Here is a 24,187-nt window from a genome sequence, read left to right on the forward strand (position 1 = left end):
AAGCCTATGAATCATCAAAGCATCAAAGGCTGCTGAAATATCAATCTGCAGCAAATCAGCCTGACTACCTTTACTCAGTATATCCTTTACTTCAGATGTTAGAGGAGTAAGGTTTCAGTACTGTGTAAAGGATGGAAACCATGCTGAGTAAAATGCAGACAATCATTAGAAAAAATAAATTCATAAAACTGCTGATATACTAAAAACTCCAAAAGCTTAGCCACTCATGGAATGCCAGAAACTGGACAGTAATTACCCACAATAGATATATACACACTTCTTTCCCAATGTCAAGACAGGAACTTGGATGTAGTAAATCAGATCTCTTCCCTGAAGAAGAAAATAAAAACTGGCTATGTCAGCAGAGGTTCTGACTGTTGCTAGAAGCTAAGTAGCTTTATGTATTTAATATTTGGAATTAAAGTAAAAAAAAAAGTTTTAATTTTGGATCAATGATGATTTGCAGCACTTCTGTTGTAACATCTGAAGATCCCCTTTCAAAAAAAATTCTTTTGTGTCAGCTCATTCTACATAAGTAATGTAGGATGACTTAGAATGAGGTGATAGAAAAAGTGTTTAAACTGCTGGGATTATACTGTGTAGTTCCAAGTGTCCCTGCACGTTGTAAGTTTTGTCCTATCTATTGGAGATGTATATATATATATATATATATATATATATATATATATATATATATATATATATATATATATATATATCTGTGTAAACATCTTAAGTCCAGAGAACAAACCAAATCTCCTTTATGTATTATGAGTATTAGGGTGCCCAAAAAACAACCCATCACGAACTTTTGCTTAGCCAGAAATTTGTTCAGTGTCCTTAGGTCTACTACTATTAATCATTCATATAGCACTAGATGTCCAGCATCTTTGTCCCTCAGAGCCGAAGAGGACGAAACCCTTCTGTTTCTCGGAATAGGATCTGAAGATGACCAACCCCAAAGGGTGACTGATGTACTCAATGCTGATGTAGCACTGGGAGCCATGGAGACTAGTACTGCCAATGCTAATAATATCTGTGTCAAAAAATACATTTATGCCATTTCTCTTGACCTGAATTCCCCTTTTTGACATCTGTGACTACAGGAGAAAAGAAGAATCATCATGATTTTTTTTAAAGCCAGTGGGAACTTTTTTCTGGGACATATTGGGAAAGGTAGCTGCAGTGAAATCAAGCAGACGCAATGATGAAAAAATTTACCTGGCTGGATGCCCGAGGCCTATGACCACCAAACTGGACTGCAGAAAATTTTAAACACCCGAACTTTTAAATGACTGTAAAACTTAAGGTTGATAGTAACAGGACTTACAAAGTGCAAGGCGGAAAAAAAAAAGAGAAAGAAAAATGAAACCAAATGTAATTTTGATGCAAACTGAGGAGCACTACCAAGACAGTGCAACCACCTCCATGGCAAAATGGTGATTAGCTAGGTTCTATGCAAAAGCAGCAGCTGGGAAGACATATGCATGCACAGCTCAACTTTCAAAATTTTGTGTAAACAAACTGGAGAGCATTCCCATGTGGGCTCCATCAAGATGATGACATCTATATGTAAGACTACTGTATCCTGCTTGTCCTCAGAGAAGAAATGAGATATACAGAACATCATTTTTTGAACCACTGCTGAAAGCTTTACCTGCTGAAATGAGCTTATATAAAACTGTACTCCTGGTATGCCGGTAAACTGAATGAATGCATTCCTGGGGCCAGGGTTGGGAAGGGATTTGCATTTATACTTACACTTTGAAAATGTGTTTACATGTACAAAAATACATCCAAATAAAATCTGTGTGTGGTAAACACTGGGTATCAATGTTAACGTCCTAACTCTTTAAGGGGGGCCTAGAGTTAAGGCACCAATTGTGTGCACATATTTGTAAAATACAAGCACGTACGTAAGCATATGCACACTGACACGTTTGTGCACGTTGTCTGCTCAGTGGTATTCTGTAAGATATGCACACAAATGTCTTAACGCATAATCACAAGGGGTGCTCTCACTGGGGAGCAGCATATGCTAGGCCAACGTTTACGTACATAACTTACAGAATATTTTAAGTTACATGTTAGATAGCTGCATGTAGGTGCTAACATTTATGCCAACCATTGACCCAGCACATTTATGCCGATTTAGGCTGGTATTCTATAAATCAAAATTATGTATGTAATTGCCTTTATAGAATAAGCGCACTACCTACTTACTTCTCACACCTAACAATGGCGCCCAGTTACAGAATTGTCCCCTAAGTGCATAATTTATCTGGATTAATATTCATAGTGAAAGTATGCACATACTTCTGTTTTGAACATTCACCAAAGTTCACATAAGGCAAATTGATGCATATACTTTTCAAGCTTGCATGAAGTTATAAAATTACCACCTGGGATGGCATTACAATTACAGGAATGTCAGATATTGTTCTTTTTAAATACAGTCAATGTACTAAATGGAACAATTTCACTGGTATGCCATTCTTTTTGAAAGGGTGAGGTATAAATTCCCAAATGAGTTTGAAACAAGTTGAAGTTTTGGTAAGCTGTTTATGTTAAGTGTTTGAAATATTTTAGCTGAAAAACACATCCTTGGCATGATTTTTATATAATCAGCATGCAAAGGGTGCACTGAAATCTAGTAAATAGAGCCAAAAGTGTTTGACAAATATAAAAATTATATTAAAAATTTATAATAGAACACTTTGTGCAATATGTAGTGTGCTCATCTTCCACAACTGTGGAATAATACCGGGTTAACTCCCATTGGAACACAACTGGACCTTGTCATAGTACCTTTAGTTTCCTCATTTCTACTACAGCCTATTCTCTAGCATTGCAATAAAAATTTCTCACATCACGCCCTATTCACATGAAAATATACTAGTCTATGCCTCTCTTCAAGAGGATTTTCTGGCAATGCCGGGAAGACGCTTATTCTCATTCATTTCTTGCTCCTTTAGGATAGAAGTAGTTAGTTCTGGTTATATGGGAAGTTTTGGGTTTTTTTTTCTAACTTGTCTGAAAATAAATCTAAGTTTCAAACTCTTCTAACCTCTAACCTTCTTTGTGTCAGGCTGTTTCTTTGCAAATCTTTTTCCAACAGTCATGTGCCTTGTTTGACATCCCTGAACAGAAGACACAGAGAATTTTTGGCCAGAAGACTTATTAATCTGTGCTTTTGTTATTCTCCTTGTTCTACAATCTTCCTTTTCCAGGGCTTTTTTCCTTCTACTTCTTGTAACAGTACATGGAATACGTAGAATTCCAGAAGATTTGTTTGAAATATCAGGCTGTCTCTTTGATCCTCCTTTCTTCTTCTTTGAAACTTTTGAATTTCCTTTTTCTAAGAGCAAATTCTTTTTTGGCCTCTTAATGTTGTTCGGTGACTTTAATGGAATATCTCTCCCCCACTGACTGTGATCTAGAGGAAGAATAAGGTGCCTGCAGGACTTCACCTCTGACTGCGCTAACTTGGATTCCTCAGTAGAATCTGCAGAGCCACCTAGTCTTAGACTTGAGCTGAAATCCTTCCCTTTTGTTATATCTGCAAGCAGAGGAGCTGAAGATGAACTGCTTAAATCTGACAAACTGACAGATTTCATAGATAGACTACTTTCTTTCTGCCCATCACCTACTTCCTTCATGTTGAAATTAATGTTAAGATTCCTAAACAGCTGCCGAGCACAAGGAGCTTTCTTACCCTTTCTTCTTACTGAGCTCCTAGGAACTGTTTTCAGAACCCTATTAGTCAGTGGGTCATAATACTTAAGAGGACATGGTTTATATTTATACCTTATAGAACACTTATCTGTGGAGTGGTGTTGGTGTTGCCCTGTTTTTTGAATAACAGCAGGTTTTCCATTACATGGTTTCATCTCTGGACATGAAAGAACGTAGACCACAGAATTGGGCTGTATAGGCCTCAAAAATTTGCGGTATGATTCAGGAAGCTTAAGAGCACAAAGCCTGGTTCTCATTTCTGGAGTTCTTTCATTCTCCAACCAATCAAATGTTGCTTTTTCTGAAACAGGCTCTTGCTCTTTCCTTACGAGTTTTCTCTTGATCAATGGGCAGTTGACTATGTTTGTCTGGGTCCCGTGGCTGACTTTAACAATCTGACATCTTGAAGCAAGACGCCATGTCCTTTTTCCAGGATTCTTAACACTTGATAATTTGCATAGAGTGTTTGAAGTTGAAGGGGGACTATAAGAATCAGCATCATCATTTACATGATCAGAGACTGGTGATAGTGCTTTTATTGGTGCATTCTCTGTTCTGTTATTTTTAAGAGGCTCATTATTTCTTTCCACTTTCTGTGTTTTATTACTCTTCCCGCTGCAGTTGGTCAAGGACTCACTATCAAAATAACTTCGAAAATGCCCTTCCTTGAATTCCTGTACAAGTGCATTAACTTTTAAATCATCCTCATACATTATCTGGGACCAGGTTTTCCCCACAAAGGATGGTGGCACATGAGGCAGAGGTTGAATAACTACTTCTTTACTGTTATCCTCCTGTTTTCCCTCTTCTTTTTTCACTGGATATGCCTTAAGAACAGAGCTGAGCTGCGATTCATAATTATCATCTTGCAGGGTCACATGGATTTCTTGAAGACAGTCAATCTCTTTGATAAATGCCTTGGAGTGATTAACCCCAGAATGAACAGGTACATTCAAATCAAAACTTGTATCAGAATCCACTGTTTTGCTATGTTCCAAGAGCGATTGAAAGTTTAAGGAGGAACTCCCTTCATCACTGCTTGACAACTTCATAGGTGAAATTCCATAGCAGTATTTCAAAATAACATCTTCAATTATTTCATCCACAGAAGTTAAATTGATCTTGCTACACCTGGCTTCTTTACTTTTAGACCTATCATCTTCTCCTATGTACTGCTGTGCCTCATCACTGTAGGAGCTCACTAGATTCTTGAGGTGTAATTCAGAAGCCCTAGTTTCACCCTGAGATTTTAAACCATGTGTCCAAGAAGACAAACTTAAGTTTGTAAGAGAAGAGACCTCTGGGTCAACAGCTGTTCTCTGCAATAAAAGTGATGGAGTTTTTAAGTGATATAATGGTGATACCCCAATAAAACTTGGGCTTTTGTATCTGTTTTCCTGATTTATACATATCCGTTGTTTTGTCTGATCCAATCTCCCAGCTGAGAATGCATTATTTGCAATTTTAGGACTAGACGAACTGAAAGCCAGAGGGACAGAACGAGAATTGTGAGGTAATGGGCTTACAGCACTGAACAAGGCTTCATGGCTACTGGTTGCAATGTTGTCTAATGGAATGCAATTTTTTATACTTCTACACATGCACTGCTTTTGGTGGCAAATTTGTGTTGTAGGCCTTGGCTTTTGAATGAATGGCATGAAAGGCCCTTTTGATCTGCACAATTCAGTGGCAAATTCACTGTCTAAGGTGCGCTTTTCTCCTTCAATTTCACTTGTGTCTTTTGTCTCATCGCCTGGAAGCAGGCAATTATCACAGGAATCTTCCTTAGGAGTAGGCAAACTAAGAACATCTGGCATGTCATCATAAGTAGGCCTGAGAAGAAAAAAAAAGAATTATATAAATACTAGTGGAACCATGCCCGTTTCCTCAACAATGAAACGGGCCCTAGGAAGGCTGTCATGTAAGTTTGTTTTTCTCTCTCCCCTGCCCTCCCATCCATGTCCAGCGAGTCTCCTCTTTCCTGCCCTGCGATTTTCTCCTCTACTGTCCTCCCGTCCCATCCATGTCCATCAATTCTCCTCTGCCCTGTCCTTCCTCCCTCCACTCGATGTCCCGCGATTCTCTCCTCCCCTCGATTTGTACCTGAACGTTCTCTGGCTGGCTGGCGCTGGCTTCTGTCCCGTTCGTAACATCCCACCTGATGTCAGCTCGCCTCAAGCGTTCCCTTCCCTCTCACTGTTCCGCCCTCTGAGGTCATTACGTCTTGATGTGAGGGTGGGACAGTGAGGGGGAATGGAACGCTGGAGGCTGGCTGACGTCAGGAGATGTTACGAACCCAGGCAGCCAGACATGGAACGTTGGAGGTGCAAATTATTATATAGGATAGCATAGGAAAACAAAAAATACAAATTCAATTTATAGTAGAAGAATTTTAGGCATGGAGTAATTTACTATTCCACTGAATGCCAGAGCACGTAAGAGAACCTACGATTGCAGTATCAGTTCTATTGGACACTGGAGTCAATGTGCTACTGATGCACTGCAAGCAGAATTCTATAATATTTTTTTCCAGACACCATGCTGAAATCTCAGTTCTAAATATTTCATCTACTAATGTGGGAATTTTTTTTTAAAGATTTTAATGAAAATAAGATTATGCAGTAATATGCTCAACATTTAATAATTACACTGCCAATTCAGCACAAAATGCAACAGGATTCACCAATATCAATTTGTTTTCAGTTCATTAGCTATAAAAATCACAGACAGTTGTACAGTGAGCAGTCTGTGCACCTCAAACTAAAGGCTCAGTAACTTCAAAAACTACAGAGCAGAAATGTTTCATAGAAAACAAAGAACATGAAGGCAGATAAAAATCATATGGCTTATCCAGTCTGATCATCCATACCATCTACCATCCCTTCTTTCCTATCCCTTGGAAAATCCTATGCACTTGTTCCAAGATTTCCTGAATTCACAATCAGTCTTTGTCTCCACTACTCCCACTTATAATGCTGGACATTACAGTCTGCCTGTGAAAACATCCCGTGGTAGACCCACAAAACATTGTGGATTAAATTATATTTCTACTAGTGGAACCATGCCCGTTTCCTAAACAATGAAGCGGGCCCTAGGAAGGCTGTCATGTAAGCTTTTTTTTTTCCTCTCTCTCCTGCGCTCCACTCCATGTCCAGCAATTCTTCCCTCCCCTCCCCTCCATATCCAGCGATTCTCCTCTTCCCTGCCCTCCCATCCGTGTCCCGTGATTCTCTCCTCTACTGTCCTCCCATCCCATCCATCAATTCTCCTCTGCCCTCCCCTCCCCTTCCTCCCTCCCCTCGATGTCCCGTGATTCTCTCCTCCCCTTGATTTGTACCTGAACGTTCTCTGGCTGGCTGGCGCCGGCTTCCGTTTCGTTTGTAACATCCCTCCTGATGTCAGCTCACCTCCAGGGTTCCCTTCCCTCTCACTGTTCCGCCCTCTGTCATTACGTCTTGACGCGAGGGCGGGTCAGCGAGGGGGAATGGAACGCTGGAGGCTGGCTGACGTCAGGAGATGTTATGAACCCAGGCAGCCAGACATGGAACGTTGCAGGTGCAAATTATTATATAGGATATGTGCCAGTGCATTTACCACTGGAAGCCTTTCTTTGAATACCCAATGGTATCACAACCTGCTCTACTGAAATGTCACCTGAAAGAATCGATGTATGTCAAATAAAAGCACTTGAAAATGATAAGAGGCTTCTACTTTTAAAACATAAAGGACCCTATTTACTATGTCCAGGGAACAGGTAAGGATCTTCATGTTGACATAACAGACAACAGGGTACACACCTCCAGCAGCCTAGTAGTTAACACAAGTAAGATGAGAATCAGAGAAGCTAGGTTACAAATCCTGCTTTTCCTACTGATGTACCTTATGACTTTGGGCAAGTTACTTAAACCTCTATTTTCTCAGGTACAATTTAGCAGTAGTAATAATAATTCAGAAATTATAGTCCACTTTCACCTCACAGATCAAGCAGATTACAACTGGAACATAAACCAGGAAATATACAATCCTAAACAAGTAACAGTCTATTACAAGTTATATAATACAAATTTTTGGAAAAGAAATGCTTTGAGATTTTTCCTAAAAACTGTATAAGTTGGAGATGGCACCAGAATATGCAACATCTCCTACCTAATCTGGCATCTTAACATGAAGATATACTATCCATTAATCTTATCTTTTCTTGCCTTTTGCAGATGGCATACAAAAAAAATGTATTCATTTTTGCCCAGAGTTTAAAAGAATTGTAAAAAAGTGATCTTCACTATTTTAGAAAGGGGGGCCACATTGGCAAAAAAAAAAAGATTTCAACATGAGAGCCAGGACCAGCGCTAGATAAAGTGGATATTGCCATAAGGGGGTGAGGTCCCTCTCCAGTGATGAAGCCAGGCCAGCTGTTCAGGCGCACTCAGAGCAACATGTGTAAACAAAATGAAGTTTGAGTCTCCATACTTTTGCCTATCCCTCAGCCCATTTTATCTACCTTAACCCAGATTTCCCCTAACATTCTCTTCTCCCAATACACACCCTGCCCCCAACCCTATGCCAGTCAGTCTCAACTCCACTAGCCTCTCCCCCCAGGCAGGCACCACCATCCTGTCCCCAATCTCTCCAAGCTGCAACTTCCCTGGATTTCTTAATGCCCCTGACCCTTCCCAGAGTCTTGAAGCAGACACTGCCTCTGAGACAGCTACTATATAATCTTCCAGCATCCTATGGCTTTGGCAAGCTTGACGGTTTGCATAGTCTCCCAACAGCATGGGAATTTGTATAGTATAAAACTCCAACTCACTGAAAGCTGCACAGTCCTAAAGGGAAACAGAGCAGTTGTTCTGGAGAGAGTGCCAGCAAAAAAAACCCTTCTGGACAAGGTGGAGGGAAATGTATATTACTGAGAGAAGAGAGTTAGGGAGCCATAGTTAAGGGTCAATGGAGGCTGCTGCTGGCTCCTGGGCCTTGCAATGAAGAACACCTACTTACTCCCCCCCTCCACTTTACAAAGCCGCACTAGCAGCTGACGGTGCGGTAATACCGACGCAGTCCATTCAAAGTGAATGGAAGGGGGGGGGGGGGGGGGGGTTAGATTATAAGTCCATTTGAACAGGAAAATAACTTGTTTGTAACTCCAGAAGTATCTGAGAGTGCAACATGCTGTCATTTCCTGCATTTCCAATAATGGTATCACTTACTATTTGTGGGAGCTTCAGGAATATCAAGAGTTTTCCTGCACATACAATTACTAGAAAGAATGCTCCCACCATGCCTTCTGCTTTTGGCAAATTCAAACATGGTGTTTTTTGGTAATTATTTCAGTATTGTTGTGTTTCTGCTGCATAACATTTCTAAAATATTTCTTGGTATCATGATTATCATAGTTCTTCTGTGTGAAATTCCTTGCCCTTACAACTATAAAAGCTCCAGGTTTTTCTTTCTTTATGGGCTGGAAGTTATTTGGAACCATGGGAGAGGGTCTGACATGGTATCAGTTCAGTGGTATAAATATGTTTTGGGTCCCTCCCTCCCAAACTCTCTTGTAAAATAGCACATCAGGATTATTTTGTTTCAAAAAAATAAAAAATTGTTGATTCACATCCAAGTGAGAAATTAAAAGATATCCCTTTCTTTCCATCCAAGTGCTGTGGCATCTCTCTAGACAGAACTTTGATTACACCATGTAAATGTTATCTGGACCTATCTTAGGGCTCATCTTCAGGACATGGTGGCTGCCAGCGCTTGCTGTTTGTCCTCTGAAAACTGACCGAAGCCCAATGTTGGATTAAGTAAATGCAGAGGATGACATCAGTAGGGAATCATTCATCAAGATCTGGACTAGCCCATTTCACTCAAGGACTAAATTAGAGGCACAATTTAACCCTCTTCAGTCCAAGATGTATTCAGAATGGTTGAAGAGGACTAGTGTCATGAAGGTGGTCAACTCTGAGAAAAGAAAGACAGTTTTGTTCTACTTATTCATTTAAATAACAGAATCAGAACATTAGAGATATTTCATACAGTGGGTAATATAAATAGAACTAATGCACTACCAAGGCAGAGCGTGGGTGTCAAGCTTTCTACAGACTGCTGTATAATTCCAGGAACCACTGACAGTGTTAAGCATTTCAATCCAGCAAATTAACAGTTGTTTCAGCTTCCAAGGCAGCAGGGGATGACTCTTTTCTCAGGAGTCGGGTAGGAGGTGAAGGGGATTAGAACTGTAGCATGTAAAAAGGACAGTACATCAGATTCCCGTCATCCTAAGTGACCATGTCTGAATAAATGCATCAAGGGCAACTGATAAAGATAAAAAAAGCATACTCAATAACAATCTAAAACTTGAATGTGACAAACAGTTTAACACATTCACATTTTCAAGAATTCCTTTTATGTTTTCTTAGTTTTCCAGTCTGAATGTCACTTTGGTCTTCTAGCAGCTTTTACTCCTAACTTCAAACATCAGGGTTTCTAAAATCTTACCCTATATAGAAATCAGCTTAACGAACACAAATAAGCAAAATAAAGAAAGATACCACATCTATTTTTGCTGTTTTTATTAAACCTTTATTTCTATACATCCAAATCAACTGACAAAACGGCAACCACACTACTAAACCTTTGTACTAAGAATGTGTAGTTGTTTGAAAAAACATGGACACACCAACAATATATCATTTTCAGTCCAAAACAGGATCCCCCCCCCCCCTCAAAAAAGACTGGTGATTTTTCCTGTGATAAATAACATGCATTCTTGAAAAATTAATATCCACATGCACACACTTTGTGAAGAGTGTGTTCAATATATGACATTGCTCCCAAAAGGGAAAAAAAAGCCCAACAAACCAAACCAAAATGAAAAATCCCATAAATGACACCAAAAACTAAAAAAAAAAAAAAATTAAGAATTTTAGGCTACCCACCCCTCTTTTCCACTCATCCATATACCATAAGCAGAGCAACGAACCAAGGCAGGTTCTGGAAGAATTAACCTTATGCCAACTTCCTTTACTACCACATTTCTTATTCCCTCTTAACTCTGGTCTTAAAGGAGTGATACTACTGCACTCCACTCCAGTGCTCTCTCGTGCATCCAGCACCTGTTGATGTCTCTCCCTCAGGCTCTTTTTATATGATCACTCATAGCAGTTTAAAAGGGGTCCTGCTTAGTGTTTATGTATTAAAGCCTATGTGAATGATTTCAGATGTACTGTACAGTGGCAAAGAAACAGAATCCTTCACTGTACCTATCAGTCATTGTCTCAAATTTATTTCTTGTTGGATGAATGAAAATAGATTATCCCTAAACCCTCAAAAACAGAGGCACCCTGAATCTCAAAACTGGAAGCGGCATACAGAATTGTCAGATGATCTTGATGGGACTACTGTTTTTAAGGTTCTGTTTAAAGAATCTAGGGTGGTTTTGAACCCTCTCAAAGAAACAGATACTATAGGAAGGGCATGGGTTTACGCTGTGTATCAACTTTACACAACATTGTGCTCTTGTTATATAGCATACTGATTACTTAATTCTCTCTGTATTGGGTTCCCTATGGTTACATCCTTTACAGATAGATTATGGCAGTGTGCTTATTTCCCGATGTTTCTTAGCACATGTATTTTACAATTTTTATGTGATCTTCACAGACTGTCAATAGTAAACAGAACTCAGAGCAAAATTTAAGATCTCATGCCTTCCCTTTAAGGTTTTAAATTGAACGGGGCCAAGATATTTAACTGGAACGTCACTTAAGTACTCCTTTGACCATCAACCAACAGCTGGAGCTATTAACATCATATTCCTTTAGTTTGGTGTTTAATTTTGCACGTTTTGTTTGTTTTCTTTATATGTTGATTTTATAATGTATTTTATTTGGATACAGATGTATCTTATTTTGGGTTTTTGATATCCTGTTATGCATTTGTTGTTGTTGCTTTATTTATAAATCGCTCTGAACCCCATTAAGGGAAAGCAATTAAAGAATATGGTAGACAAAAATTGCAGATAGAACTGGTATTTGTATGTGGCCAAGATTTTATAATTTAAGACATCACTTTATGATCACCCATTACATTGCACTCTGTTCTTGTATTATGCTAATACCCAATGAGTTCAAAGTGGATCACAAACAAGAAAAACTAGGTAAAACACCTAGGACCTTATAAAAAAAACGTTGGCAAGTAAAATTCAGATTACATCAGTTTAGAAGCAACATATTAACAAAAAAAAATGCATAATAAAGACTTACAATATATAGTTCTAAATTAATGAATTTTCTGGAATTTTATGATTAAAACAATCAGTAACAACTTTTATAATTACATAGATACATTACAAACACACATATATATTTATTTAAAAAGATTTAACATACTGCAGTACCTAAATAATCAGTAAAGCTACCCATGTCAATTGGGACACATCTTAATGGCATTATCCCCACTGAAGAGACCAGGACAGAAAACTAAAAGAGCATGTGTAGAGTTACCATATTAGCCCTAAAGAAAGAGGACATGTGCCCGCCCCCCCCCTGCCACACCCCACCCCTGTCATTTTGACCCCATCCCCCAAAAAAGCCAGATTCCCTTTCTCTCCCCCCCATGTATATCCCCTCCCCAATTTTCTAGCCTCCCTCCACCCAATATGACTCCATTCATTCACTACCCCTCCCCTCCTGTACCTTATTGTAGTGCCCTGGTGGTCTAGTGGCCTCTTTGGGGCAGGAAAGAGCCCCCTCTTTTTTCCTGTCCGGGAGGTTGTAGACCTGTCTTGCTCCTGGTGCTGATTCAAAATGGCTGCTGAGAGTTCAAGCAGTGACCCTGCAAGACTTCTGCGGAAGTCCCCTGCAAGACTTCTGCGGAAGTCTCACGAGGCTGCCTCTTGAACTCTTAGCAGCCATTTTGAAGAGGCGCCGGGAGCAAGACAGGTTTACAGCCGCCCTGGCAGGAAAAAAGAGGGGGCTCTTTCCTGCCCCAAAGAGGTCACTACAATAAGGTAAAGGAGGGGAGGGGAGGATAGGACACCTTGAGGCCCGCCTGCCCATTCGTCCACAAATCCGGACAAATGGGCAAGCTGGTAAAACCTGCCTGGATGCCTGGCCTTGTCCTCAAAAAGAGGACAAGTCCGGGTAAAACCAGACATATGGTAACCCTAAGCATGTGGGAATATGCTAATTTAATTTCCTTATCAATGATGTAGTAACCTTATACAGAGAAAGGAAAAGCTTTTAATTTCTTGCAAATCATCTAATTAGGCTTGCTCCACAGGATAGTGTAAAAAGAAAAAAACAAAACAAATCACACACAAGAGCACAAGAACTCCCTCTCCCCATCCATAATAAAACAAGAAAAATGCACTAAATCTTACCTGTTGTCATGGTATAGCTGGGGATGATATTTCCTGACATCTTGTAGGAAACGGTGCATCAGGATGTTGGAACCAGTTGGACATCTACAGCAATTGGCAAAACATCTGTGTTGAGCACTCAAAAGATGCTGCAAGAGAAATATATCTATATCAACCCATCTGTAACAGGGATAGCTGTGCCACTGTACCCCCAAACCAGCCACCTGGGATACGATACTAATACTTGAGTCACATCTGCTTAGAGGTAATGGCCACAGCTTTATTAGTTGGCTTACAAAAAAATTAGTAACAGCAGTCTGAGCCTCTTTTCTGACTTCTCCTTCCCTGAAGGTAGTGGCTTTGAAAGGGCTAGCAAAGTTGCTTAATAAGCAGACCTTCCAGATGGGGGCTGACAGGAATGACATCACCCCTTTTCCTTTAATTTGGTTGCTTAACAGCATTCCAGGTCTGCCTTAAGTCGCAAGAATCTGTCCCCCCCCCCCATCAAACATGACCTCAAGGCCCACTCTGAATTACCAGGCTTTGATGTAATCCAAATGAAGCAAAAACTGTAATAGGTTCTTTAGTAAAAGGCCACCACTGAGACAACGGCCTGCTTCATGCTGACTCATTTCAAATCCTTCTCCAACCCCACCCCTTGATGGTTGAGCAGTTGCCACAATAAGTGCATTGAATAACTGACTTAGCAGGGACCACTTACAGCAAACTCTATGGACAGCCCTACTGAGGCCTGGTTATTGTGTTTGGTCCCCAAAGGAGCCTGAATGAAGTACTCTGCGTGTAATACACAGGACCTTGAACCAAGGGTGAAATTTAAAGCTAACTATAGAAGCTAAGTAATGGAGAAACATGGTCACATCTTCTTGCCTTACATAAAAAAACAGGTGGCAGAATTTTGAAGAGTCTGCAAGTGCCGGGTTTGACGAGAAGAGATACCACAGTAAACAGTGTTATAATAATCAAGACAGGAGATTATGAATGCATGTATCAAAGTATGCAGTGAAGAGAAATCCAGAAAATAATTAACAGCATGAAGACGGCGAAGTCAATAAAAACCTAATTTTACTACCTGTGATATTTGGTGCTTAAACATAAGACGAGAGTCAATCAAGACACCAAGATAGCGAAATGAATCTACAGTCCATAATGGAATACTGAAGAGTACTGGTTTCAGAGTAGGTTTAGAATATGGTTTAGAACCAGTGACCTAGCAAGCAGTAGTGTTTTGATGGATTCAAAACCAGTTTCTGGGGACAAAGTCAATCAGATAAAGCAAAAAGACAAGACTGTAGCAGAGTTAAATCTGGTGAGAATGGCGAAGTTGAGTACATCAGAAGAATCTAATATTACAGTCTTGAATCAATGTGGCTAAAGGATTCATGAAAATGTTGAAAAGTAGAGATGAGAGTACAGAGTCTTGTGGGACTAATTTCTGCTGAACTACATGAAGTTGAAAGTGTAAGAACAGTTTAAGAAATAAGATGAAAACAAATTATAAACAGTTCCCAATAGACCAATACTATGTAAACGAGACAGAAGCAGTGTGTGATCTACCAGATTAAATGTTACAGAGTTTGAGAGATACCAAAAGGACAATGTCGCTGCATATAGCGATGAATGAAGTTCACTTAAGAGAGCTGTAATCATGATTTCAGTGCTTTGGTTAGAGCAAAAACCTGTTCGAGGGTGAAGTAAGGAGAGCTGTTCAATAACTAACTGCTCAAAAAATAATTTTTCTGTGACCTTGGAAACAATGCTAGGGTTGGAGATGGGACGTTAATACTCTGGAAGAGGATCCAACGTGGGTTTTTTATTTAAATGGGCTTAACAATAGTCTTTGAGAGACCATATTAAGTAGCAGAAGAAGGAGGAGTCCATGCTCAGAAAACTGAAACAAAAGGGCAGAGGACCAAACTCCAAATTTCATAAGTTAAAGGAGGACGAAGTGGAAGGAAGCGAGTGCTATGTAGATGTAACGATAGGTGGGGGCAATTGTGAATTAATATTGGATGATATGGAACAGCTGAGAATAGATATGTTATTGGAAAAAGAGGGCAAGTGAATCATCACAAGGCACAGGACATGGCTAAATTGTAAAATTGGGGGTAGAGAGTTGCCTAACAATACTGAAAAAAGTTTACTATTTGGAGTCTTAGAATCTGAGATAAGTTTAGAATAATAAAAGTCTTTTTAGCCAATCTCAACTCATAATTGTAGTGCCTACTAGTTGATATGTATTATGCCCTATGAGTTTGCTGTCAAAGAAGAAATAAACCACTATGAAACCAAGGCTTTCGAAGAGCAGGAGTAACAAGTGGAAGCATCAGCAAGGGTTTGTAGAACAATTTCCTAATCTGCTTGAAGAATAGTTGGTAAGGAATAACAAACAAAAGATATAGGAAATGTTATTTTCAAAGCAATAACCTCTGGGTATAAAGAAGTTCGTAGAACGGATCTAAGTAACTGTGAAAAGGACAGAGAAGCAAACTGCTAGGCCTCCAATTCTTTTAGAATTTCAAGTTGAAGGTTATGCATTAAAACCAGGGGGCAAGTCCTGATAAATACTGGCTTCCTCACAGTCCCTTACCTAGGTCTCAGAGAGACACAGAAAATCAAAACGGTGAACAGAAATGATGTCATGTAAGAAAACAGAGTGAAGACAGTGACAATTAAATAAACCAAACCGGAGAGAGTAACGAGGGGTAGACGCAGTGAGCACATGCTCTTGCATCAGCATTATGCCAAAGACATGCTACTCTGCCAAAAGCTTTGATACTAGTGGGCACATGGTAGAGTGGCATCTGATAACCTCTATCACAGCAAAGTTATCACACTAGAACATTGTCTTTCTGTCCTTCAGGCGGTTGACCCCCAATATGAAGGGACAAAACTATCAAGAAAAACTCCAGACAACACACCATTATGACCAATCTGTGCACCAAAAACTATGGAGTATACTCTAAATCCCAAGCATGAGGCACCGTTGGAGTATGCTGCTGATTTTAAACTGGTGGTCTCCCTTAGGAAAAGGCCCAAGATGATTATACAAATGAATAATTATTTAACATGCAATTCAATGATGGATGCAAGAAACATGGCTAGATCTGAATGATCAAAAACTGGAAATCTCTGTCTTAGCGATAGGGATAAGAATGGTTGAAGTGTAATGCATAAGATGAACAATATACCTTTCTCTCTGAAAGATGTTAAGATCTTTAGGTTTTTGTTAGCAACAAGGAGGAGTGGGGCAGCTGCAAATTGCTGATGTCACAAGGAATGCATACCTTAAATTGTGATTGGTAAACAGCTGCAGCATTAATTGAATGATAAAGCTCTCTGATTAGCAATGCAGACTATTGCAGTTAAGTTTCTGGATTACTGCAATGTCAGATTATACATAGGTTTTCTAGTTAAAATGATTTGGAAGGTGCAAATAGTCCAGAGTATGGCAACTCAATCCCTGGCAAACCTAAGCAGGAGGGAGAATAATCAAGTATTTTTTTTGCCAAACTGCACTGGCTCCCACTGAAGAAGATGAACATTTAAAATTTATGATCATAACTGTCCTGGCAAGAAGATGGTTTCTGAGAGGAAGTGGCAGAGATACAGCAGACTAAGACAACCAGTCAGCCAAGCAGGGCCTACTTACAGCTGATGGCTAGAAGTCAGAAGTTCATCCAGACAAGACTCTTTCAGGAACTAAGCCAGAGGCGGAACCTCATATTGCCACTATGTATTTTTATTTATTTATTTAGATTTTGCTTGCACCTTTTTCAGTAGTAGCTCAAGGTGAGTTACATTCAGGTACTTTGGATATTTCTCTGTCCCAGGAGGGCTCACAATCTAAGTTTGTACCTGAGGCAATGGAGGGTTAAGTGACTTGCCCAAGATCACAAGGAGCAGTAGTGGGATTTGAACCGGCCACCTCTGGAGTGCAAGACTGGTACTCTAACCACTAGGCCACTCCACTCCTCCATTGCGTGCTTATTTTAATACAAAATCTTGTTAAGAATTTCTAAGTTGTAGTTCATTCCACAAGTACAAATTGAGGCTGTGATCCAGCTGTGGCCAGGAGTTTTTCACCAATGGCAATGACTGTAAAAGATGTTAATCATTTTTGAGCTTTAATAGCAGAAAAAGGTGAGCACCTGAATTCCCAGCTTGGTGGATGCCAGCATCAGTGGAACTTCATTTATTGCACAGAAAAACAGAGCGGGGTTCACACTCTCCACAGCAAACGAACACACCAAGAATAGGGTGGAGAGGGCCCAATATCAAGAGATCAGTCACCGCACACAAGGGTAAGATGCTCCAAAAACCTTTATTGGGACCCAACATGGTCCGTGTTTCAGCTCTATCAGCCTTCCTCAGGGGTCAATCGATTGAAGTTCAGCAATATATCGATTGAAGGAGCATTTAATGGTCAGTTGGTAATAATCACAAAAACCTTGACAAGCACTTCATATGATTCACTGCTAGAAAGTCTCTTGATATTGGGCCCTCTCCACCCTATTCTTGGTGTGAACTTCATTTATTGCCAGAAACAATCTATGACTTCTGAGAACCATTAAAATAGATCAAAAGTGCAACAGTTTCACTATCACACCGCTCCTAGGGTTAGAAGGCTAGGGTCAGAAGGAATTGGTTTAGTTCTTGAAGGACAGCAGGAAAGAAGAGCAATTACTACTACTACTATTTAGCATTTCTATAGTGCTACAAGGCGTACGCAGCGCTGCACAAACATAGAAGAAAGACAGTCCCTGCTCAAAGAGCTTACAATCTAATAGACAAAAAATAAATAAAGTAAGCAAATCAAATCAATTAATGTGAACGGGAAGGAAGAGAGGAGGGTAGGTGGAGGCGAGTGGTTACGAGTCAAAAGCAATGTTAAAGAGGTGGGCTTTCAGTCTAGATTTAAAGGTGGCCAAGGATGGGGCAAGACGTAGGGGCTCAGGAAGTTTATTTCAGGCGTAGGGTGCAGCGAGACAGAAGGCGCGAAGTCTGGAGTTGGCAGTAGTGGTGTGTCATGATTACTACTATTTCTTTGGTTGAGACATTTTATTATGTTGTATTTTATGCTGAATTTATTTGTATTATATGTATAGTTTTGTACACTGCTTTGGACAAGCATAGTGTTGCCCAGGAAGACAGTTTATGAATCAAAAAATGAAATGAAAATAATTATCCTGTATTGATTCTTGATCTATAGTGTGCTTTCACTGAATCCTGCTGGACCAGTCTAGATGACTGAGTTGTGACCCCTGCTAGCAGACAAAGAACTAGAACTTTCAGGTGATGCTGGTATAAGGAGTGATAACTGATGTCAAAGCTAAGGAGAGAGAGACAGAGAGAACAGAATGATCCCCATTTCCCAGGAGACTGACCCTAGCAGCAGAGGCGTAGCTAGGTTTTATGGTCAGGGGGAGCAGACTTTTGTAAAATAGGCGCCAGCAACGATCACACAACTGAACTAGCAGAAGTCAAATTGGAAACCACAGGAAACAGTATGAACATGTGTCTACTCCCTGGTAGTGGAGAAACGCATTGCACAATAGAAAAATTGATATTATTTTTGTTACTAGTAAAAAAGCCCCGTTTCTGATGCAAATGAAACGGGGGCTAGCAATGTTTTCTTCTGTGTGCATGTGGGAGTGTGTGTGTCCCTGCCCTCTGGCCTCTCTCCCCTCCCCCCTCTGAGTCCTTCACTGTTACAGAGCCAGCGATTTGATTTATGCTCTGCTGTTTTCCTTCACTGACTGTGTTACAGAGAGGGCGGGGCAGACACTCATAGGGAAACCGGATATCTCGCCCCCTTCACACTTCCGGCTGGAGGCTTCATAGAACATTGGTGTTGCCTTTTATATAGAGAGATGGTTAGTTAGCTTATAGTCATCTAAGAATGCTGCTCGGTAACACATTATGAATTGCCCAAACATTTTTCACTGAATTTTTCCTAAACTAAGAAGCAAAGTATTTGCAGTTATTTACCATTCACACTCTAACTTAGAGCATCCTCACCCCACATTGGCTCTTTAGCACTTAGCTGCAATTCATACTCTGTCAACCAGGAGTGCTCGTGCTGCTAGTGTTGTCATGATCATGACTGAAGAATGCAGTGCTGGTGCCACTGGCGCTGGCCCTTCTGCTGTGGTTCAGGAGAACCAACACTCCATTCTTCAGCCATGAGTCTGGTGACACCATTAGCAGGAACGCCCCTGTACTCTACCGAGGAACAGCTGTACCTGTAATACAAAGCCTACAAAAGTCACTCAAAATCTATATAATCTACTTGACCATAACACCACTGATTTACAGAAGTAACACAACAAAGACCTTATCTAGAAAAATGCAACACAGGAAATAGTACAGTAGGAACTAGAACACCAATATGCCCATTGGAAAACTGGAACAAGTTGAATTCTTACAGATGCTTAAATAGAAACTAGGTACAAACAGAGTACCTGGCCTCAGTCACAAACACTGAACACCCTTGCCAGGTACAGAATAAATTACCACAAAGTTAAAATATGAATATGTAGACTAAACTTAAAACCCAAGAAGCCACACTGCAACACTAGAGAAAGATAAATCAAAACAGCACTCTGCAAAATATAAAGAATGTGGTGTAAACTTACTGTAAAACTGACATTTTCCATTCAGTGAATTAAAAATAAATTTGTTTCTTTCTACCTTTGTTGTTTGGTCATTTTGTTTTCTTTTTCCCATCATGTTTGTCTCAGTCTCCAGTTTCTGGCTTTTCTTAACTTTCTTCACATGATCTCCCTTCCTGCCTTCTTCACTTTCTCTCCTATATCCACCTCTGAATTGATCTTTTCCTTTCAGCTTTCCTTCATTTAGTTTTCTGCCTCTTAGACTTCATTCATTTTTACTACTCAGTCTTCAATCTTCCTTTTTATTTTTAACCACATCTGCCTACAGTTTTCTTTTCCCTTACTCCAGCCCTCCCATTCTTCATCCTATTATTTCAGTTTTTTTTTTTTTGCTAACTATCCCATCACCGTCTCTTTCCTCTCTTCTGTACAGCACCCTTTTTCCATTTTTTTTGTTACATTTGTACCCCGCGCTTTCCCACTCATGGCAGGCTCAATGTGGCTTACATGGGGCAATGGAGGGTTAAGTGACTTGCCCAGAGTCACAAGGAGCTGCCTGTGTCTGAAGTGGGAATCGAACTCAGTTCCTCAGTTCCCCAGGACCAAAGTCCACCACCCTAACCACTAGGCCACTCCTCTGACCAGTATATTCTCTTTTGTTTTCTCTTACCCCCCTCCATCCAGGATGTCCTCTTTCCCTCACCTCCATTCAGCATCTCCTGACACCCTACTCCCCCCTCGTATGCAGCATTCCTCCTTGTCCTTCTCTCCTTTCCATGTCAGCATCTCCCCTATATCCCTACTCCTCCCATGTGCAGAATACCGCTTCTTGGTCCTCATCCCTGTGTAATGTCCAGTACCCCCCTCTGTTTTTTTATTCCCCCTTGTCCAGCATCTCCCCCGTCTTCCTACTCACCTCATGTCTAGCATCCTCCAATATTCCCTCCCTCTTCCAAGCCAGCAAATGCCCTCACTCAACCCCTTTAGAGGCCTATCCCCTTCCATCCAGCTGGATAGAGTGTTAGGGAGAGATGCTGGAGGGGGGTGAGAGAAAACAAGAGAGAATATTCTGGGCAGAGGAGTGAAAATAGAAAGAAGGTGCTGTACAGTAGGGAGGAAAGAGAAGGTGTTGGAAAAGGGGGGAGAGTTAGCAAAAAAAAAACAAACTCCCCCCCCTTCCATCCAGTGTCTGCCCCTAACCCTCTTCCACCTAGTGTGTGCCTCCTCTACTTTTTCCATCCAGCCTGCACTCTTTCCCCTTCCATCCAATGTCTGCCCCCTTTCTCCCTTCTCTCTCCCTATTTTCCAGAGTCTGTCCCTTCTCTTCCACCTTCCTTTCGCCATCTGTCCCCTTTCTAAACATCTCACTGACTCTTCCTTCCAGCACCTGCCCCTTCTCTCTGACCATTCCTTCTAGTATTTGTCCCCTCTATTCCTCCTTCCAACCAGCACCTGCCCCTTCCCACTCTCCATTCAGTAACTGTCTCTTCCAGATCTTCCTCCTCCCCTTCTTTCTGACTCTTTCTTTCAGGATCCCATCCAGCCCCTCTTCGCTCTTCCTCCTTCCAACCAGCACGTGTTTTGTTTTGTTATATTTGTACCCCGCACTTTCCCTCCCATCCAGCTCCTGTCCCCTCTGCCGTCTTCCCCTTTCCTTCCAGCATCTGACCTCTTTCCCTTCCCCTCCCTCCGACACCCCACAGCTGCTAATGCTCCATCTTAATTTGACTACTCCAGAGTCCAGGAGCGCCGAAGCGGCAAAACAATCGCGGAGCCACACTGTGCAGATTCGCGGCTGCTAGACCCTGCCCCTCCGACATCATTTCCTGTTCCGGGGCAGGGTCCAGGGAGTGGAACTGGCAGTTGCGACTCGAGCGTAGTGTGGAGTGGATCCGCGACAATAGCTCCTGTACTTTGTTTTGCTGCAGTGCCGTTACCATTGCACTGAACTTGAAGCAGCAGCGGTGGAAGGGAAGAGAGGCGGGTTCGGGCCATGCAGCGCATAGGCGCCGTTTCCACAAAAATCCATTTGGGGGAGTGACCGCTCCCCTGGCGCCCCACCTAGCTACGCTTCTGCCTAGCAGGACTTTTCCTGGCCCCTAGACTAGATAGGCCCAGCATGAACTTTCATAATCTCCTGAGGGTAAGAAAAAAAAAAATATATAGGTAAAAACATCTCTAACAATTCTGCCAAAGAGAAGAGGAGCAAAACAGTCAACTGTCAGCTTTACTGGGAGGGTCCTGACCTAGTCTAGCTTGATTAAAGGAAAAGAAACTTTCTTATCCTGCTAGATCACTTCAGATAAGTGGGAAGTACCCAAGCTTCATCTTAAATCAGGCAGGTGGAAGACACGGCTGCCTGGAAAGCCTCAGCCCCCAAAGCAATCTAGTCGGCAAATCTAGCCAGTAATGCTTCAAACAAATGAGATGACCAGATAGCCACCACACAAATATTCTCTGGAGTCAGTGCCCTGGCCTTCACCCAGAAGAGGCCTGAGCTCTGGTCGCGTGGGCTCACAAGACATCTGGCACCTGCAATCCAATCAGCAAATATGCAAAAGCTATTGCATCCCTGCCAAAGTTAATCTGGAACTGATTTCACCCTTGCAAGTGCTACCAAAGAGAATGAATAGCCTTGTCTGACTTGCGTAAACAATCATCTTCAAATACTAGAGAATCCTGCATATATCTACCACATGGCCATCTTTATCATTACTCTGACACCCTTCTCTGGAGCAGGCCAGAAGAGAAATAGCCTGGTTTTCATGAGAGGCCAACACTATCTTGGGCAGCAAAGATGGAACTAGATGGATTGTGACTGCCTCCCAAGGGAACAACATGTAGGGGACCCTACACAACAACGCTTACAACTCAAAAAATTGGTGTGCTGAATAGATCACTACTAAAAAGGCAGTATTTAAGGAGACATCCTTCAGAGAGGTGCTAAAGGCTGAAAGGTGAGCCTATTAGAGCACCAGGCACTAGTCTGAGATCCCACTACAGCACAAGATCCAAGAGATGGGGACAAATGTGTTTAAGCCTCCCCCGCCAGAAACGAACAACATCCGGGTATAAAACCAGGAAACTTCTTTGAAATAGACCTCTAAAGCAGAACATGGCACTTGAACCTCAAGCAATTTAGAACTAGGCCCCTCAACCAACTAATCTGGAGAAATGCTAAAATAGAAGGTATTCCTGCACACCAAGGACAAACACCAAGACCCCTACAGCAGGTCTCAAGATCATGAATGCAAGGAGGTGGAGCTATGACAAGCCTTATGAGGAGTGAAGATCACCAAGCAGGACTTCAAGGACCAGGCTATAAACCAGAAAGAATGTGGGTTGTCCACTGGAATCTGTCTTTGATGAGAGGAAGTGACGTCAGGGTATGGTTGCATAGGAGCAGCGCTCCCAGAGATTTCCCAATATTAGCATTTCATTTCATACCTGCAGTCGTCGTCAATGGAGTAAAGCTGTTTGGGCGTGAACGAGCACCCCAAAGCAGCAGATTTATCCACTTTTGCCCAGGGCCGTAGCCAGACACCCAATTTTGGGTGGGCCTGAGCCCAAAATGGGTGGGCATGACAACCCTGACCCCTGCCGCCCCCCAACATTTCTCTCTCCCCCCACACAATCTGGGGGGTCACTTAACTCTACTCCCCTGCCCTCCTAGTACCTTTAAATTCTTTAGGTCTTCACCAGCAGCGAACAGCAACTCATTCCTCTTCACTTGCACCAGCTCTGAGCCTTCCCTCTAATGCAACTTCCTGGTCCCACAAACAGGAAGTTGCATCATAGGGAAGGCTCGTGGCCGGTGTGAGCACAGGGAATGTGTTGCTGCTTGCTGCCGGTGAAGAACTAAAGGATTTAAAGGTAAAAAGGGGAAGGGTCAAGGGAGTGGAGTTAAGTGATCCCCCACAATCTCCTAGAGGAAGAGATGCCAGGAATCTTCAGCTGGCAGGTCTTGGGGATTCCCGCCAACCACATCACTGCTGTACTTCTGCTGGGTGGGCCTGAGTCCAAAGTGGGTGGGCCTGTGCCCACCTGGGCCCACCCATGGCTACGCCACTTCTTTTGCCTACTGTGGATTGGCAGGGCCTAGTGCTACGAGGTCTGACTCGAACAGCAAAATGGTGTCGGAGCCCTCGCAGCTAGACCCTCCCTGTCTCCTGACCTGTTTCCAGCGGGTAGGAACTAACAACATTGGGGGTGGACCTGTGCTCGGAGATCAGAGCTTGGGCGTCAGGTCAAGGACTCCAAGCAGCATTTAGACAAGCATACAGAGGCCCTTATCAGAGTTGACGCATAAATGCAAGAGCTGCCGACATCCAATGCATTGGTGATGGAGAAGCTTGAGGACTTAGAAAATAAGAGTTGGCGCTCCAGTCTACGCTTTTGAGGGGTACCAGAAACCCCCAACTATATGGACTGTGAGCGGGTGGTGCAAGCTATAGCGGGCACACTATTG

The 24,187-nt window shown here is 41.7% G+C and overlaps 1 protein-coding gene across 8 annotated transcripts in view; it reads right to left on the reverse strand.

Moving 5' to 3' along the window:
• Positions 1-1,824: 1,824 nt before the first annotated feature.
• ZDBF2 (zinc finger DBF-type containing 2) overlaps positions 1,825-24,187 on the reverse strand; it is a 79,258-nt gene continuing 56,895 nt past the window's right edge. For 5 of the 8 annotated variants that reach the window (XM_030209250.1, XM_030209248.1, XM_030209252.1 and 2 more), the window contains 2 exons: positions 13,109-13,236; positions 1,825-5,568 (listed from right to left, as the gene is read on the reverse strand). In XM_030209250.1, the coding sequence (XP_030065110.1) occupies positions 3,063-5,568; positions 13,109-13,236 (2,634 nt within the window). In that variant the 3' untranslated portion in view covers positions 1,825-3,062. Of the gene's footprint in view, positions 5,569-9,441; positions 9,688-9,794; positions 9,963-13,108; positions 13,237-24,187 lie in introns of those variants that run through there. The other 3 variants (XM_030209256.1, XM_030209255.1, XM_030209254.1) reach the window with 3 other exon arrangements.

The sequence above is a fragment of the Microcaecilia unicolor genome, chromosome 7 (genome assembly GCF_901765095.1).
Source record: "Microcaecilia unicolor chromosome 7, aMicUni1.1, whole genome shotgun sequence".
Classification (NCBI taxonomy): Eukaryota; Metazoa; Chordata; class Amphibia; order Gymnophiona; family Siphonopidae; genus Microcaecilia; species Microcaecilia unicolor.